Below are 16,767 nucleotides of genomic sequence, written 5' to 3'. Positions count from 1 at the left end.
ATGTCACCTCACCTAACCCCAGTGAGAACAGTCCATATCACTAAGTCCCAAAGCTGCATATGCTGGCATGGATGTGGAGAGAAGGGAACACTTTTACACCGTTGGTGGGACTGCAAATTAATGTGGCCTCTTTGGAAAGAAGTATGGAAGATCTTCAAAGAACTCAAAATAGACCTTCCATTTAATCCACAATTCCATTAACAGGGGAAAAAAAGTCAGTTTTACATAAGGATTTTTTTCACTAGATTATTTATTCAGCTAAATTTATAATCACCGAAATGTGGAAACGACCTAAATGCCCATCAACTCAGGAATGGATTAATAAACTGTGGTATATGTATATCATGGAATACTATTCAGCTGTAAAAAAGATGGAGACTTTATATCTTTTGTATTAACCTGGATTGAGTTGAAACACATTCTTTTTTGTAAAGTATCACAAGAATGGAAAAGCAAGTATCCAGTGAACTCAATACTAATATGAAGCCAGCATTTGATGTAATACATGCCCACATAAGAGAAAAACTCAATTCAATTCAAGATGGGGAGAGAAAGAAAGGGAGAGAGAGGAGGAGGGAGAGGCATGAATGTGCTCACTTACTGGGCACAAGGTAGGGAGTATAGCACATCTTCTGGGTGCATGACACATCTTCTGGGTGCTGGACAAACTACAACGGAGACTCTTCCAAAAAATACAAATACTGTACCTTGTTTGTACCCTCGCATTAATCTGAAATTAAAAAAAAAAAAGGGGAAAAGCTGAAATGTAGCAATGTTTATGAAATCGAGGATTTCCATTTCTAAATTTTTCAGCCATTAGTGTTTTGGGATGTCGTAAGTGATAATTTAATAAATATATGCATATATGAAATAAAATTATAGATGAATATTTTGGTGCTTTTTGATAATGTTGGTGACAATGGTATTGCCAAAAGTCAATGTTGACGATGACAACAGTGGTGGCCTTGATGTTAAAACAGCAATGGTGAGTTATGTTACTTTAGTTGTATGTGGTAATTAAACAGTAGCCCTTTGTAGATCAGCGTAATTATTTTCTTATTTTTATGTTTATAGACAATACAGTTTTAAGACTGTTTCTGAACACAAAAAATACAACTATTGAAAAAAGTCTCTTGGGGAAGTAAAACAATAAATACGATTATTTGTCCACTACTGCAATTCAATGTGTTTCTTGAACAATATATATTCTGTTGTTTCAATATCTCCATGCTCCATTATGTTTGTATATACTCTCTGGAGAATAAACTTTTCAGAGAAAGGATAGATCACAGCAATAGTACGTGTATGTGTGACCGGTATTTTGTATATGATGTACCGTCTAGGAGGGATGCTTTACAGGTTAACATTTAAAGAGTGGGTATTGCAGAAAAGATTCAGGAAAGTGAGTAGCTTATCCAAAGTCATACAACTCGTAAGTGACAAAGCTAGTCAAATCCGGATTTGTGAGACTATAAATGCCAGGCTCTTTGAGAATAACACTTTTGAGGCAATAATTGTAAAAATAAAAGTTACTTAGGGCGGCACCTGTGGCTCAGTCAGTAAGGCGCCGGCCCCATATACCGAGGGTGGCGGGTTCAAACCCAGCCCTGGCCGAACTGCAACAAAAAAATAGCCGGGTGTTGTGGCGGGCGCCTGTAGTCCCAGCTACTCGGGAGGCTGAGGCAAGAGAATCGCTTAAGCCCAGGAGCTGGAGGTTGCTGTGAGCTGTGTGATGCCATGGCACTCTACCGAGGGCCATAAAGTGAAACTCTGTCTCTACAAAAAAAAAAAAAAAGTTACTTCTCTAAATTTTAAAATCTCATCTTAAAAGTGCTAATAGCCTACAGAATATTTATCACCTTGTTTATTGAGGATACACTTTATGTCAATGATATGAGTATTTCAAGATAACGGAAATTCACTCCTTTATTATTGATAATGACTAAATAATAATTTGATCATTTAGGATGAATGCATTTATAAATATTTTATAAAATATATTACTATAATTTCCAACAAAATCTCCAAAAGTAATTTGCTCTTTCCTTTTAGTTCAGATTTTTATCATAGAAAACCCCAGGCTGCTCTGAGACCAGGCTCAATTAAGATCATATCCTATGAATTCAAATCTCGGCTCTTTTCCATGCTAGCTTATTAAGTTTGGGGTAGTTTCCATAAATTACATAAGTTTTAGGGTTTTTTTTTTTTTCTGTAAAATGGAGCTGATAGTGCCTACTACAAAGGTTTATTTTGAAGAACAACCTGGCTGATAGGTATAAAGAACTTTGCATAGTCCATTAATTATAGTAAGGGTTTAGTGAATGGTTACTAGTTAGTATTCTAAGCAATACCTTTTAAAAACATTTTTTAATTATTTAGATAATGCCGGGCACAGTGGCTCACTCTGTAATCCTAACACTCTGGGAGGCCGAGGCGGGTGGATAGACTGAACTCACAGGTTTGAGACCACCCTGAGCAAGAGCAAGACTCCATCTCTAAAACAATAGCTGGGCATTGTGGCCGGCACCAGTAGTCCCAGCTACTTGGGAGACTGAGGCAAGAGAATCGCTTGAGCCCAAGAGTTTGAGGTTGCTATGAGCTATGGCACTCTACATAGGGCAACAAAGTGAGACTCTCTCAAAAAAACAAAAAAAGAAAAGAAAAGAAGTGAATGTACCAAATAACACATTTTCTCAATTTCTAGCAGCAGCCAATTCAAATTGTCTAACTTTAATAGGATATTTCTAATGGTCTCTGGTCAGGGTAGAATTAAATCTATAATAAAATAAGTAACCTCGTAATTCCTTTCATTATAAAAATATGCAAACATGGCTCTCAACACGGTAAAGCTAGAACCCAAGCTCAAGAGATGATTACTGATGTCCCCTCAGTTTTTCTGTTCTTTTTTTTTTTTAAGTTGACAATGTTGCCCTGTGATGTACCCCTCCACATGTCATCCTAACATGTCTGTGCATTTTGTCAAGTGAAGAGCCCTTAGACAGTGAAGCTTTGGACTTTTTTTTTTTGTGGTTTTTGGCCGGGGCTGGGTTTGAACGCGCCACCTCTGGCATATGGGACCGGCGCCCTACTCCTTGAGCTACAGGCGCCGCCTGGTAGACAGTGAAGCTTTGGGAGTTAAAGGGTTCCTCTGCTGTACCTGCAGAAAAGGTGGGGCACGGGTAGGAGTCAGGACACAGAGAGGAGCTAAGAGTTCAGTTTAAGCAAGAACTTGCATCTACACTTAATGCTAAATTGTTTGCCAAAGTCTTACAAATAGAGAGAAATAGAGCTTCTCTATTTGAACAAGGAGTTACGGGGGCCAAGAACCATATACACGTAGCAATTTTCTCTTCTCTAAAGGTAGCCTCCAAGCAGAGTACTCACTTACAGTAATGTCATAAAATTAACTCTCACCAAAAACTAGATGATAAAAAAATTTTGATCATTGAGTTAATCCTATTTCAGTCTCCGGGCCTTCAACAGACTCATTTTTTTTTTTTTTCATAAATATTTGACCTTAAAAATAAGATGGGGGTTGAGGTGTTATACATTGTTTTAAAGTTACTTTAGTAACACAAACGAAATGAAATGGACTTTGGGTTCTAATTTGATCAAATTAAAAAAGACTCTTTGGATAAAATCAAGGATATGAGAATAAAAAATGGCAATTAGATGAAACAAACAAATTGTTTCTTTTGTTAGATCTGGCGATTACATTACGATTAATTTTTTAAACTCCTTATCTGTTAGAGATAAATTCTGAAGTGCTTATGGAAAAATGCTTTAACATATTCCAAGGTCAGGGTTACAAGGAGGATAGGGAAGGACAAATGAATTAAGATTGGCAAAACGTTGCTAAGTGCTTAACCTGGGTGATGGGTTCATGGGTGTTTACTTCATTATTCTGTGTATTTGATATATGTTGGAAATTTTTCATAGTAAAATAATCTCACTAATTTAAATTATAGTCCATACAAGAATATTTTCCTGACCTAAATCTGTCTGACCTAGTTGGAATTTGGCAAACATTTTCTACTAAATGTGTAGAAAAATAATCTTAGAGACGGTTAAAGAAACATACTTATCCAAATTGAAAGCGAGTTCAAAATAAAAGTGTTAATAAAATACTCTAACACTTTAAACTTTTTATTCTGTGTTCCTGTCTTAATTCTTTTAAACATGCAATGGAATTGCTTATTATGTTTTTCTTGATTTCATTGCTTTTAAACACCAAATTAATTCTCAGCTGCTGGGAAATGTTACAACTGCCAAATTGCAGATAAGCTGCTGGATTGCAGTTGAATAGATATTTGCTTCTGGAACAATTAAAGAAAATTGAACTATATTTGCCAGAAGATGGTTTCTGCAATGTCTATACATTTAAAATATGTCAAATAGGCAGCTTTGAAATTTTGACAGTAGGCAAGTTGGCAAAATTCTGAGAGATGACCAGCTTTAGGGAAGCCTGAAAGTGGATATTGTGGATTTAGTCAGAAAACTTCATTTATGGATTGACAGGAATATCAAGGAGAAATTGCTAACAGGAAGATCAAATAGGACTCCATTTACCTTTTTGAGTTCAAATGAGACCTAGATTCCAAGAACTACAAAATTACTGAAATAACTGGGCATCCTAGTCAGATCCATGGATTTTTTAATAAGATATTTATGTCCTAATTATTATAAAGTAACAATACATATTAAGATGTTAGTATATGTATTTTCAGAGCTGGAAATGATTTTAGTATACTTGCTGAGTTGCTAACCTATCACTTCTATTTTTTGCTGTAGAGCAGGATGCCCCCAGCATCCGTGCTGGAGTGTAGCTTTCACATAGAGATTTTAAAATGCTATATTAGTATAAAGCACCTGATTGTGAATTAGTACTTTACTACTCTGTACTATAATAATAACAATGACTGTATGAAATCTAACTGATATGTAGAAAATGGAAAAGTTTCTGAACAATTGATAAAAGTCTTGCTTATAATTACAACTGAGTATTTCCCTTATTTGAAAATCTTGGGACCAGAAGTGTTTTGGATTTCTTATTGTTTCAAATTTTTGATATTTGCATATGTATATGTAATGAGTTACACACATATCTTGAAGGTACTTTTTTTTTTTTCTTTTCCTGAGACAGAGTCTCATCATGTTGCCTCGGTAGAGTGCTGGGTATCACAGCTCATAGCAACCTCAAACTCTTGGGCTTAAGTCATTTTCTTTCCTCAGCCTCCAGAGTAGCTGAGACTACAGGCATCTGCCACAATGTCCGGCTATTTGGGGGTTGTAATTGTCATTGTTGTTTGGCAGGTCCAGACTGGGTTCAAACCTGCCAGCTGTGGTGTATGTGGCTGGTGACCTAGCCACTGAGATACAGGTGTTGAGCCTTGAAGGTACTTTCATACATTTTATTAGTACATGCTGCCTATCACAGGACATCAGGTGTGGAATTTTCCACTTATGACATGATGTCAGCACTCAAATTTTGGATTTTGAAGCATTTCGAATTTTGCATTTTCAGATTAAGGATATTAAACCTATGTACAAGTTAATGCAACTTCTACAATAACTTTTCCAGTACTAGATGGCATTTTAAGAATAAATATCACATTAATTTCATTTGGTACTTATTTTAAAAGTTCTGTCTTTCTGATGCTTGTGAGAGTAAATTTTCATAATACTAAAGTTTTATTTATATTTTTCCATAAAATTGAAGTTTTAAGTGAATACTTTGTAATCGTCTTTAAAAGAGAAAGCCTATAAAATCATAAGATATCCAAGTGGAATAATGATGCCAGAATGCAACCTCATAATTATTTACACAGTAAGTCCTCTCATAGGACAACGTTTACAATTTAGACAGCAAAGAGTTCTGCCTTGTACATGTTACTGATTTAAAGGGAGGCCGTGGTTGGGCACAGTGGCTCATGCCTGTAATCCTAGTGCTTTAGTAGGCTGAGACAGGAGGATCATTTGAGGCTGGGAACTCAATCGCCTGCCTAGGCAACATAGAGAGACACTGAATCTACAAAAAGTAAAAAGTTAGCTGGGCATGACGAAGCATACCTATTGTCTCAGCTACTTGAGAGGCTGAGGCAAGAGAATCATTTGAGCCCAAGAGTTTGAGCTTTCAATGAAGTATGATTGATCATGTCACTGCACTTTAGCCTGGGTGATAGAGTAAGACTTATTTCTAAAAAATAAATAAAAGGGAAATCTTTTTTTTTTCTTTCTTTTTTTTTTTTTTACTGTTGGGGCTTCATTGAGGGTACAATAAGCCAGGTTACACTGATTGCAATTGTTAGGTAAAGTCCCTCTTGCAATCATGTCTCTTTATGCCCCCATAAAGTGTGACACACACCAAGACCCCACCCCCCTCCCTCCATCCCTCTTTCTGCTTCCCCTCCCATAAACTTAATTGTCATTAATTGTCCTCATATCAAAATTGAGTACATAGGATTCATGCTTCTCCATTCTTGTGATGCTTTACTAAGAATAATGTCTTCCACTTCCATCCAGGTTAATACGAAGGATGTAAAGTCTCCATTTTTTTAATGGCTGAATAGTATTCCATGGTATACATATACCACAGCTTGTTAATCCATTCCTGGGTTGGTGGGCATTTAGGCTGTTTCCACATTTTGCCGATTGTAAATTGAGCTGCAATAAACAGTTTAGTACAAGTGTCCTTATGATAAAAGGATTTTTTTCCTTCTGGGTAGATGCCCAGTAATGGGATTGCAGGATCAAATGGGAGGTCTAGCTTGAGTGCTTTGAGAGTTCTCCATAATTCCTTCCAGAAAGGTTGTACTAGTTTGCAGTCCCACCAGCAGTGTAAAAGTGTTCGCTTCTCTCCACATCCACACCAGCATCTGCAGTTTTGAGATTTTGTGATGTGGGCCATTCTCACTGGGGTTAGATGATATCTCAGGGTTGTTTTGATTTGCATTTCTCTAATATATAGAGATGATGAACATTTTTTCATGTGTTTGTTAGCCATTCGTCTGTCATCTTTAGAGAAAGTTCTATTCATGTCTCTTGCCCATTGATATATGGGATTGTTGGCTTTTTTCATATGGATTAATTTGAGTTCTCTATAGATCCTAGTTATCAAGCTTTTGTCTGATTGAAAATACGCAAATATCCTTTCCCATTGTGTAGTTGTCTCTTTGCTTTGGTTATTGTCTCCTTAGCTGTACAGAAGCTTTTCAGTTTAATGAAGTCCCATTTGTTTATTTTTGTTGTTGTTGCAATTGCCATGGCAGTCTTCTTCATGAAGTCTTTCCCCAGGCCAATATCTTCCAGTGTTTTTCCTATGCTTTCTTGGAGGATTTTTATTGTTTCATGCCTTAAATTTAAGTCCTTTATCCATCTTGAATCAATTTTTGTGAGTGGGGAGAGGTGTGGGTCCAGTTTCAGTCTATAAAAGGGAAATCTTACTATATGCCTGAAAATTTCTAAAAATTTGTCTCAAAATAGTTACATAAGGTGAAAGTGTAAGGCAAAATTCATGCCAAACTATCCAAACCTTTTGATAGCTTATGTCACCACCAGTAATTTTTTATGCTTTCTCGCATAAGCAAGTACAGTTCTAAACATGGCTTGGATTTGAACCTTCTTTATTTCTGTTCTGTTAAGTAGTGTGGGTGCACACGTGCATTTTCATCTGTGCTGTGTTGGTGAATAAAATGCAAGCAAAGCAAAACAGAGGTGGTTTCTTACAAAATTTTTAACAAAGTGGTAAACCAGCTGAGTTCCTAATATAGTCATCAAAATAAACCCTAGCAGACAATAGAATGTATGGATTTAGCAAAGGATTAGCAGACACATCTAAAATCAAGCTGAGATCTAATAGGAACGTAAAACATTTTTTTGTTTTTGCCAAGACTCCTTTCTGTGTGGAACTATTTCTTTTTGATGGGGTTTCACTGACCTTGTAATAGAGGGCCTTAGGGTGGAGATAGTAAACAAACACAAAAGGAGAATGCTCTTTCACCCAGCTCCCTTTTTCTTAGCTCAAACGAGAAGCCGATAATTATATTATTCTCTTCCACCCAAAGGATAGATAGAACGTGAAATGAGTAGACAGATAATAATATTCTAGCAATATTATTTATTGGAGGTTTCCTCTAAGTGATTGAAGCAGACTTTGTCAGTGATATTTTAAAATCTATTTTTTAGGTGTAGATTAAATAAATATATATTTAATATATATTTAAATATATATATAGTCTGAGACTGTCGCAGGTGTTTGTAAAGGATTTTCTTTGAAGAATGGATTTAAATTATTAGTATAGCAATAATCTGCATGGAAAGATGTACACAAAGTGTCTTGTTGTTTAGCAATTAATTTGATTGCCTAATTTAACATGTACCTTTTACCCCCTCAATGAACAGAAATAGTAGTAATAGGGCCTAAGAGCAAGGACACTGGCTACATTCATGACAAACCTTATTAACGCCAGAATTTAACCAAATTCCTGGTACATCATAGAATAGAATCAACTAATATTGGCAGAATTAATAAATTCTATTGTAAAGTAAATGTTTGAAAAATAAGATCACAAGTAGTCTCAGACATGAAAAATAGATTATTTGCATAGTATTTATAGGAATATTTTACACGTTTATTTTTATGTTATTTATTTACTATTCTTTTTCTAGATTGCTATAATATATTTAAAATTATAAAATCTGATTTTTTTAATTAAAGGGTGGAAAACATCATCTTTAACATCTATTATGCTTAAGGAAGATTAAAAAAAAATCCCTTAAAGTGGGTGGCGCCTGTGATTCAAGGAGTAGGGCGCCGGTCCCATATGCCGGAGGTGGTGGGTTCAGGCCCAGCCCCGGCCAAAAAAAAAATCCCTTAAAGTGATTTTAAGTGATGAGAGAGCTTGCCATTCTAAAAGGCATAATAAACCCAGATTTCAGGGATTGATTGTAGTTCTAGAAATAAAGGGATGGTCCAGTCATTAGGTTGAGACATGAGCATCCATACTGGTATTAAAAGACAATTGTTTAAAAGAGGGCATAATTATAATGATCATACAAATATGAACCATACGTGTATCAAAAATTTTATTTAAATATCAATTAAATAATGAGAAACCCAATAACATGTTACAGTAGCTTGAAAGAAAATTCAAATAACCAAACAATAAATGGTCAATAGATAAATTAGAAAGATGAATAGATAGATAGATACCAGGAATGCTAAAATGAATTTACAGATAGATATAGAATAGTTCTGTTCCCTGAACAATAATCCCTCGCATTACATCACAGCTCCCTAACACAAGTGACCCAGGTTTGCTAGGCAACTTGTTTGCCATAAAACAACAACCAATGATTTTTTGCTCCACTTTAAAATCTCCTACAAATATTCTCTGCATCTGTTTCAGCAAGACAAAGGGTGACTCTAGCTATTCAGAATGTTCTGGAAGCAGAAGACCTACTGCTATCCGAACCTAAAAAAAAATTACTAATTAAATTAAGGCATTTACAGACAGATTGGTAAAGTAAACCGGAGGGTTACCATTTAATTATTAAGACTTTTAACTGAAAAGGGGAAATTTGATTCAGGATTACAACATAAATTAGTTTACGAGACAAAAGTTAATACTGTAGCATATAAAAAATCAGATTACTATGCAAATGTTCATGATACTTCATGCTACAAAATAACTTATAAACATGTACTTTAAAATCTGTCTTTAGTATAATGATTTACTATCCTCCCAGAGTTAACATTTTCTAATAAAAGTTATTTTAAATTCAAAATTTCAGTTGCCCATAGGAATGCAAGTTGAATTGCAATTAAAGAAAAGCAGCTTGGGCGGCGCCTATGGCTCAAAGGAGTAGGGTGCTGGCCCCATATGCCTATGCCGGAGGTGGTGTGTTCAAACCCAGCCCCGGCCAAAAACTGCAAAACAAAACAAAACAAAAAAGGAAAGAAAAGCAGTTTGTTCATTGCTAAATAAGGCAAGATTCAACATTGTGTTCCCTTTCCTCTTACCGTTCTCAACTCTCCCAATCGAGTTAAAAACTACAACAAATTACAAACACAAATTCCAACACTCAAAAGAGTGTGCCCTATTAACTTAACATGATGCAAAAATATTGTGTTAATAGCTGTATTATCAACAGTTATAGTTTCAACATGTTCAATTTACAGACGACACAAAGTTCTGGGTTTAAGAAGAGACCTAAAGACAAGAAAAAAAGAGAAAGCTTTGGGTGTTTACTTTTTTTTTTTTCTTACACAAAGCTTTTGGATAACTGTGTATTTTGGTTGTTTTACTACATAGATATTTATAAAGGTAGTAGTTTTCTTGAAAATTGGACATGTTGTCTAATGAAATACTTAAGATATTTAGGCAGAAAGAGTTAAAGATTGTTGAGTTTTAATTTTTCCTAATGACTTCTTACAAAGATTAAAGAATGAATTGTCTGCCAAGAGCCTGTTGTTCAGTGTGGTCTGTGTAGCAAAGTTCCTTTGATTAGACTGATTTTTCTTTTTTTTCTGTTTTCTTTCTTTTTTTTTTTTTTTTTTGCCACTTAGCAAGACAATGGCACTCTGCATTGTAAAAGGAACTTATTATTTCTTTCTTTATTTATTTATCTTTCTTTTTATTATCTAGTATAGGAATAAATAGAAACTTTTAAATACACAATTCAAAGTAGATCAGCCAAGCACCAATCTAATCAAATGTAATAACAGAAAACAAAACCCTTTCTAATTTTTTTTATTATTATAAAAATAGCTTAGGATTGGTGGAGCAAATTTGGGATTTTTTTAAAAAAGTCTGAATTCAATTTTTTTGCATATGACTTGTAAACCATTCAAATAATTTACTTCATGTATCTGGTTTTGCTGGAAACAATTTTGTTGTCAATATTTTGAGGAGGATTATTGACAAATTCTAGAACTGCAAGGTTCAGAAATTGTTTGCAATAATGATACTGTGTTGACTAGTGTGTTCATTTTCATTTACTCCACAAAGAACTGGACTGAGATCACCAGCTTATTTTCATAGGCTAAAAAAAATAAGTGTAGGGTTGTTTGTAGTCTTTTCTGTACGCTTTCTTTCATTAGCAAAATGCAGCACCTTCCAACTGAACTAACTAGTCCATTTTTATAGGAACCAAAAGAGGATGTCCATACCTTGAATTTAGGTGTGACATGTGAATCAGAAGTTTTAACTTAGCATGCAATATGTAATTTAAAGAAATGTCATTTTGAATTTATAAAAGTAATTTTGCTTTTACATTATTATTTTAAACTCCAGAATATTTCTACTCAATAAAATATTTTGAAGGTAATTGTTGTCACTCATTTCCTTTTAAAAAAAAGAAAATACTAAACAAGCTGATTTTTGCTCTGGAACAAGTTCTTTCTCTGAAGTTATAGTTTTGGTAGATTCTTTATGTAAGTAGATGGTATAATTAAGGAATAAGTAAAAAATGTAGTGAAAAAGGCGCTTTTAAAGCTCTCTTGCTAAGTACTTCAGAACTGTCATCACCATAAAAAGTAATCATTTTATAAAGTTTTGTAATAACTCAATTGCTAAGGAGTCATAAATAATATTTCTTTACTTTGGCAGAAGATTAGCAAAAATGTTTAGGAATCATTTTAAACTTATAATGTGCATTAAATGCTGTATCTGAAAAAATCTTTCTGATATTTTTCTAGTGAAACTACTACTCAAAATGGAATATTTTTAAGACAATCTAAAAGCAAATCCCCTGAATTAAAATTTTGTTTATCTCATCTAAAAGAGGAGAAAAAAGGTGGCGCCTATGGCTCAAGGAGTAGGGCGCCTGTCCCATATGCCGGAGGTGGCGGGTTCAAACCCAGCCCTGGCCAAAAAACCAAAAAAAAAAAAAAAAAAAAGAGGAGAAAAAAATTAGAAAAAGAGAAGAGAGTCACAAAGTGAAAAGAATAAAACTACTATCGGGAAAATCCAATGTAGTTACTATAAAGTATTAATCATCAACCTTAAGCTTTCTATCTAAATTAAATGCTAGACCCATTTATTTAAAAAAATAGTCTGCTTAAAATTATATCACTTTGAGGTCATGGTTACTTCTTTAATGACCCAAATATATGCGTAAAGAATATCAACCAATTGGCACCTATCCTTTTTTAAATGGTAGAAAAAAATGACTATTATATTGTAATACTTTGTTCTCTCTCTCCTCCTCTTTCTATTTTTTTTGTTTTTTGTTTTCGTTTTTGGATGGTTGGTGATTGGTTTGCTTCTCCTGGCTCCTGTTGATCAGTGGTGTTTGGCCAGTTTGTATTTTTCCAGACATCACTCCACGATGTTGTTGAGGTGTTTGATGGGCCAACTCAGCAATCTTCTCTGTTATCTTCCCTCTCAGGATCCCATTCAGGTATCCTTTACTAGAACTGCCATGCATCAGATATTGATTATAGACTGACTTTGATTAGTATGATAGTGGAGGCTGAGTTTTATGTCACCATTTTAAAAATAAAGTAAACTGAAAATAGAATCTTTTTTAAAAAATAGAAACACAATGAACAGTAAATCAGAAGGTTGCAAAAATATAAACAACTATTTTCTGAGATCGTAATCAAGTAAATATAATACTGAATCACATAGACTGTGGTATTTAATGTAATATAACATATTTAAGGATTCTTTGAAGGCTAAGGCCATATGTATCAAAATATAATTAAAGCCTTCTGGTAACAAGGTTGCAATTGAACCCAAAGAAAGTATATTGTTAGCAGTAGGATATTTTAAAGTAATTTAGTAGAACATAGATTGATATTTTCAAATGACAGTATAAGATAATATAATTTGTTAGGTTTACTGAATGAAAATTATTTATGATATCTTAGTGTTTGTTTTGTTGAGTAGGAGAATCACTTCCACTGAGTTCAGGTAATCAGATCACAATTCGATTTACTTCAGTTGGACCAATAACAGCTAAGGGATTTCACTTTGTTTATCAAGGTAAGTGACCCTGTAGTCTAGAAACACACTAAGGAATGATATCAATTTTCATGCTGTATTCAGAGTTATTTGATGATAACTCTCATATTGGAGAGATGAAAGGTTTTTTAAAGTAGTTTTACTCCCTCCTCACTTAGATATTACCACTTTGACCAAAGTAAAAAAAATACCTGTTACTTCCATCATCATTCTCAATTCAAATGTCTGATTTTCCTTCCTTCCAACATATTGTTTTCAAAACATCTGGGGTTTTTTGTTTTTTTTTTTTTTTCCGGACAATTCTTCACTCTCTGCATTTTTATTTTCTCATAGTCTAGCACTCTAAGTTAAAAATGTACAAGTTTCTCTGCTGATGTACTCAGGCATGCCAAGGAAATCATTACTTCATTCCAAAATTAGAGTCTTCATTCTCCCAAGAGAATTGAAACTTTCTTCACATTTATTAGGGATTTTGTACAATTGTAAGTTTGTTTACACCTTTTTTTCTCACCTTTTATAGATGATTTTCGATGTTGTTTTTAAACTAAATCAAGAAACATCATTTAAAATATTTTCTCTGAATTATGTCTGATCATGTAGCAGCTTTTAAATATATCTTCAACTTTATTTCTAGGAAATTTCCTAACATTCATGATGTGATATTCTTACTCAACTTTCTTATCCCATTTATCAGTTGAATAATATACGATACTGTTTTATTTTTAGTAGTACTTACCCCCACAAATAATATGTGGTATTGTGGATTTTAAAAGGCACTATCACCATGTAGTTATATATCTCAAGTCACATAAAAGAGATGAATCTGTTTGGAATTCATCATATCTTTTTGGGGGGCTAGTGTCAATCTCTTTATTCACATTTGTTATGTGTTTTAAAAAGAAAAAACATCCTGTTATCATTCTATTTTCCTGAACCAAAAAATAAAAAGGCACAAAGTACATACCTATAAAATCTAATAGCAATTTCAAATTTCACATTGTGTGATGATTAAAGTAAAAACTTTTATTGTTGTTAATCTGTCTGACTTATATTCTGCTTAGCCTGACTGTGGTTATCTTCAATAACAAACATGTTTTGCAAATTAAGTTTTGTAAACATGTTATGAAATTAATAGTGTTGTGTTTGATTTTTTTTAAATCTGTTTTAATTAAGAACCAAATACTGAAAAATAATTATGAAATCATTTCATGAAGTCTGACATGTACTTCTTAACTTGTTATTCCAAACATAACAAGAAAAAAAATCTTCCAGTTTTTTATCTCATAAATTATAATATCCAAATTTACTTTGCTAAATTAAGAATTTGATAAAGCAAAATATAGACAGAAAAGCATAGTTAGTGTTGTTTAAATGACTAAACCTAAAAATTTTCTAGTAAAATGTCTTGACAGCCAATATTGATTTTAATGTGTAGTTTATTCTGTACAAAATTTTAAACTTTTAGAAATACATTCAAATTGTTAGTTCAAGTTCTAACGAAAAGTGAAGACTTCTTTGTAATTTGTTTAAGTATTTACATTTTGGAATCTGTGTTTGTCTACCAAATATGAAATTAAAATAAATAATTATTTCTACACAGCTGTTCCTAGAACAAGTTCTACGCAATGCAGTTCTGTACCTGAGCCAAGATTTGGAAGAAGAATTGGCAATGAATTTGCAGTTGGTTCATTGGTTCTTTTTGAATGTAATCCAGGATATATTCTCTATGGATCCATAGCAATTAGGTGTGATACAGTGCCCAATTCATTGGCCCAGTGGAATGACTCCTTACCCACCTGTATTGGTGAGTATATAAATTTGTATTCTCTGTGATTGTACATATTTTACATAAAAATTAGTTACCTTACATCTTTCAATTTTTAAATTTTTAATTAGTGCATCTAATTATACACTAATTTTATGTAATTATTAGATATGCTGTATTTAATTATAAAAATTATGAAAATCAAGTGGAGATTTGTAATTGTCTTAATGATAAAATGGGTGAAAAAACTTATGTCTGCTTAGCTGAATACAGCCTCATTTATTTATTTATGCAGATGTCATTAAAAGAATTAGAAAATATGTGTTAGTTAATATTAATTTTTCTTTTACTCTATTAGTTTTATATATATGTAAAATAAGAAATTTTTCTGTCTTTTACAAATATAGGTTGTAACACTTTGAATAACTAGAACGCATAGGATTAGCCCAAAATCTCATTGTTTCAAAGTATCTTTTTGCAATCCTATATCTAATTTTCATTGGAAGTAGAATATATGCTGTCCAAAGTTAAGGGTCTTTAGCAGTTTAGAATCTTACCACATTTCAGGATAATCACAATGACTCTTGTTTTTTATGGTGTTCCCCACACAGAGACGATGTATAAAACGTGTGGAACTTGCTCTCTTCTTTATTCCAAGACAATAGCTAGAAATTATTACTTTTAAAAATTGTGTAGTGTTAAATTCAAAGACATAGCGTCAGGGTGAGAAATATTCTTAATGTGTTGGGTTCCTTCTCTTTAAAATTATATTAGTCTATAATTTGAATACGATTTTTTAAAATAAAAGATTTTGTTTTTTTCCAATAATTTCAACTTTCTGCTCTACATAGGGACGACGTGAGTGTTTGGATACAGCTATGTAAAGTACACATTTTTAAATATATAAAACAACTTCTTAAAAGTGCATTTTTAATACCTTAAATATTATATGTGCGAATAGTTTTTATTTTTAACTTTTAAAACTACATTTGTTCACATAATCTTAGCTCATAGTTCATTAGAGTAAACTATATCTTATATTGTAAAATGATATAAAAGGTACAATGTTCATTTTTAGGGAGGAGGGAGTAAAGGTAAAATCTGTTGACATACATTCCTAGGGTGTTTAATTTGTATAGGACATATCTACTGTTACTAGACAGAATATAATGTCCATGTAACTCTGGACATTATGAATGATTGCACTGGGGTAATACTGTTAACTGGGGCTGTCACAAATGAAAGGGTGTTCATCTCATTTCTCAAAAAATTTGATATCCTCACTCCACTACAACAAGATGTATTTTGCATAATTCACAGGGCACTTTTTTCTTACAACAAATATTTTAATTCTTCCCACTGCAACAAATGCAATGTGAACTATTCTTTTATTATTCTATTATTTGTTGAAAGATCACCTCCAAATAAATAACTTAAAAGACTGGAGATTGTTAAGTGACAGTTCAATTTTCTTCTATTTTGGCTAAATAACCTTAATTTCTGATGTATGTTTCTCACTTACATAATCCCACTTGGTGTCAGTGCTGTTGTCTGAGTGTTTATGCCCCCTGCCCCTTAGGGTTCATCATAAGAATTGATGAAAGGGGACAACCGCCTTAGGGTTGATGGACAATTCTTATGATGAAACCTAATCCCCCATGTTTTGGCATTAAGATGTGGCCTTGGGGAGATGATTAGGTTTTGAGGGCTCCACTTTCATGAATGAGATTATTGCCCTGATCAAAGAGACCCAGGGGAGCTTGTTTAGCCTTCTATTGTGTGAGAAAACATTAAGTGACCCTTCATGAGACATCAAATCTTTCAACACCTCAATCTTAAACTTCCCAACATCTAGAACTGTCAGAAATACAATTCCGTTGTTTATAAATTACTCAGTCTATGATACTTTGTAATAGTGGCCTAAAGAGTCTAAGACAGCCCCATTCCATACTAAGTAATTTAAATACATATTTAATTTAATTCTCAAGCAAACCTATGGAGAAGTTACTCTTGGAATGCACAGATAAATAGTCC

The 16,767-nt window shown here is 33.4% G+C and overlaps 1 protein-coding gene across 3 annotated transcripts in view; it reads left to right on the top strand.

Moving 5' to 3' along the window:
- CSMD3 (CUB and Sushi multiple domains 3) overlaps nt 1-16,767 on the top strand; it is a 1,164,849-nt gene that overhangs the window by 978,563 nt on the left and 169,519 nt on the right. For 2 of the 3 annotated variants that reach the window (XM_053559349.1, XM_053559348.1), the window contains 3 exons: nt 12,289-12,402; nt 12,894-12,989; nt 14,569-14,772. In XM_053559349.1, coding sequence (XP_053415324.1) covers nt 12,289-12,402; nt 12,894-12,989; nt 14,569-14,772 — 414 coding nt within the window. The remainder of the gene's footprint in view (nt 1-12,288; nt 12,403-12,893; nt 12,990-14,568; nt 14,773-16,767) is intronic. The other variant, XM_053559351.1, reaches the window with a different exon arrangement.

This window comes from Nycticebus coucang, chromosome 13 (assembly GCF_027406575.1).
Source record: "Nycticebus coucang isolate mNycCou1 chromosome 13, mNycCou1.pri, whole genome shotgun sequence".
Lineage (NCBI taxonomy): Eukaryota > Metazoa > Chordata > Mammalia > Primates > Lorisidae > Nycticebus > Nycticebus coucang.
The sequence above is the reverse complement of the archived record's forward strand: the minus strand, read 5'-3'. Positions and strand labels throughout refer to the sequence as shown.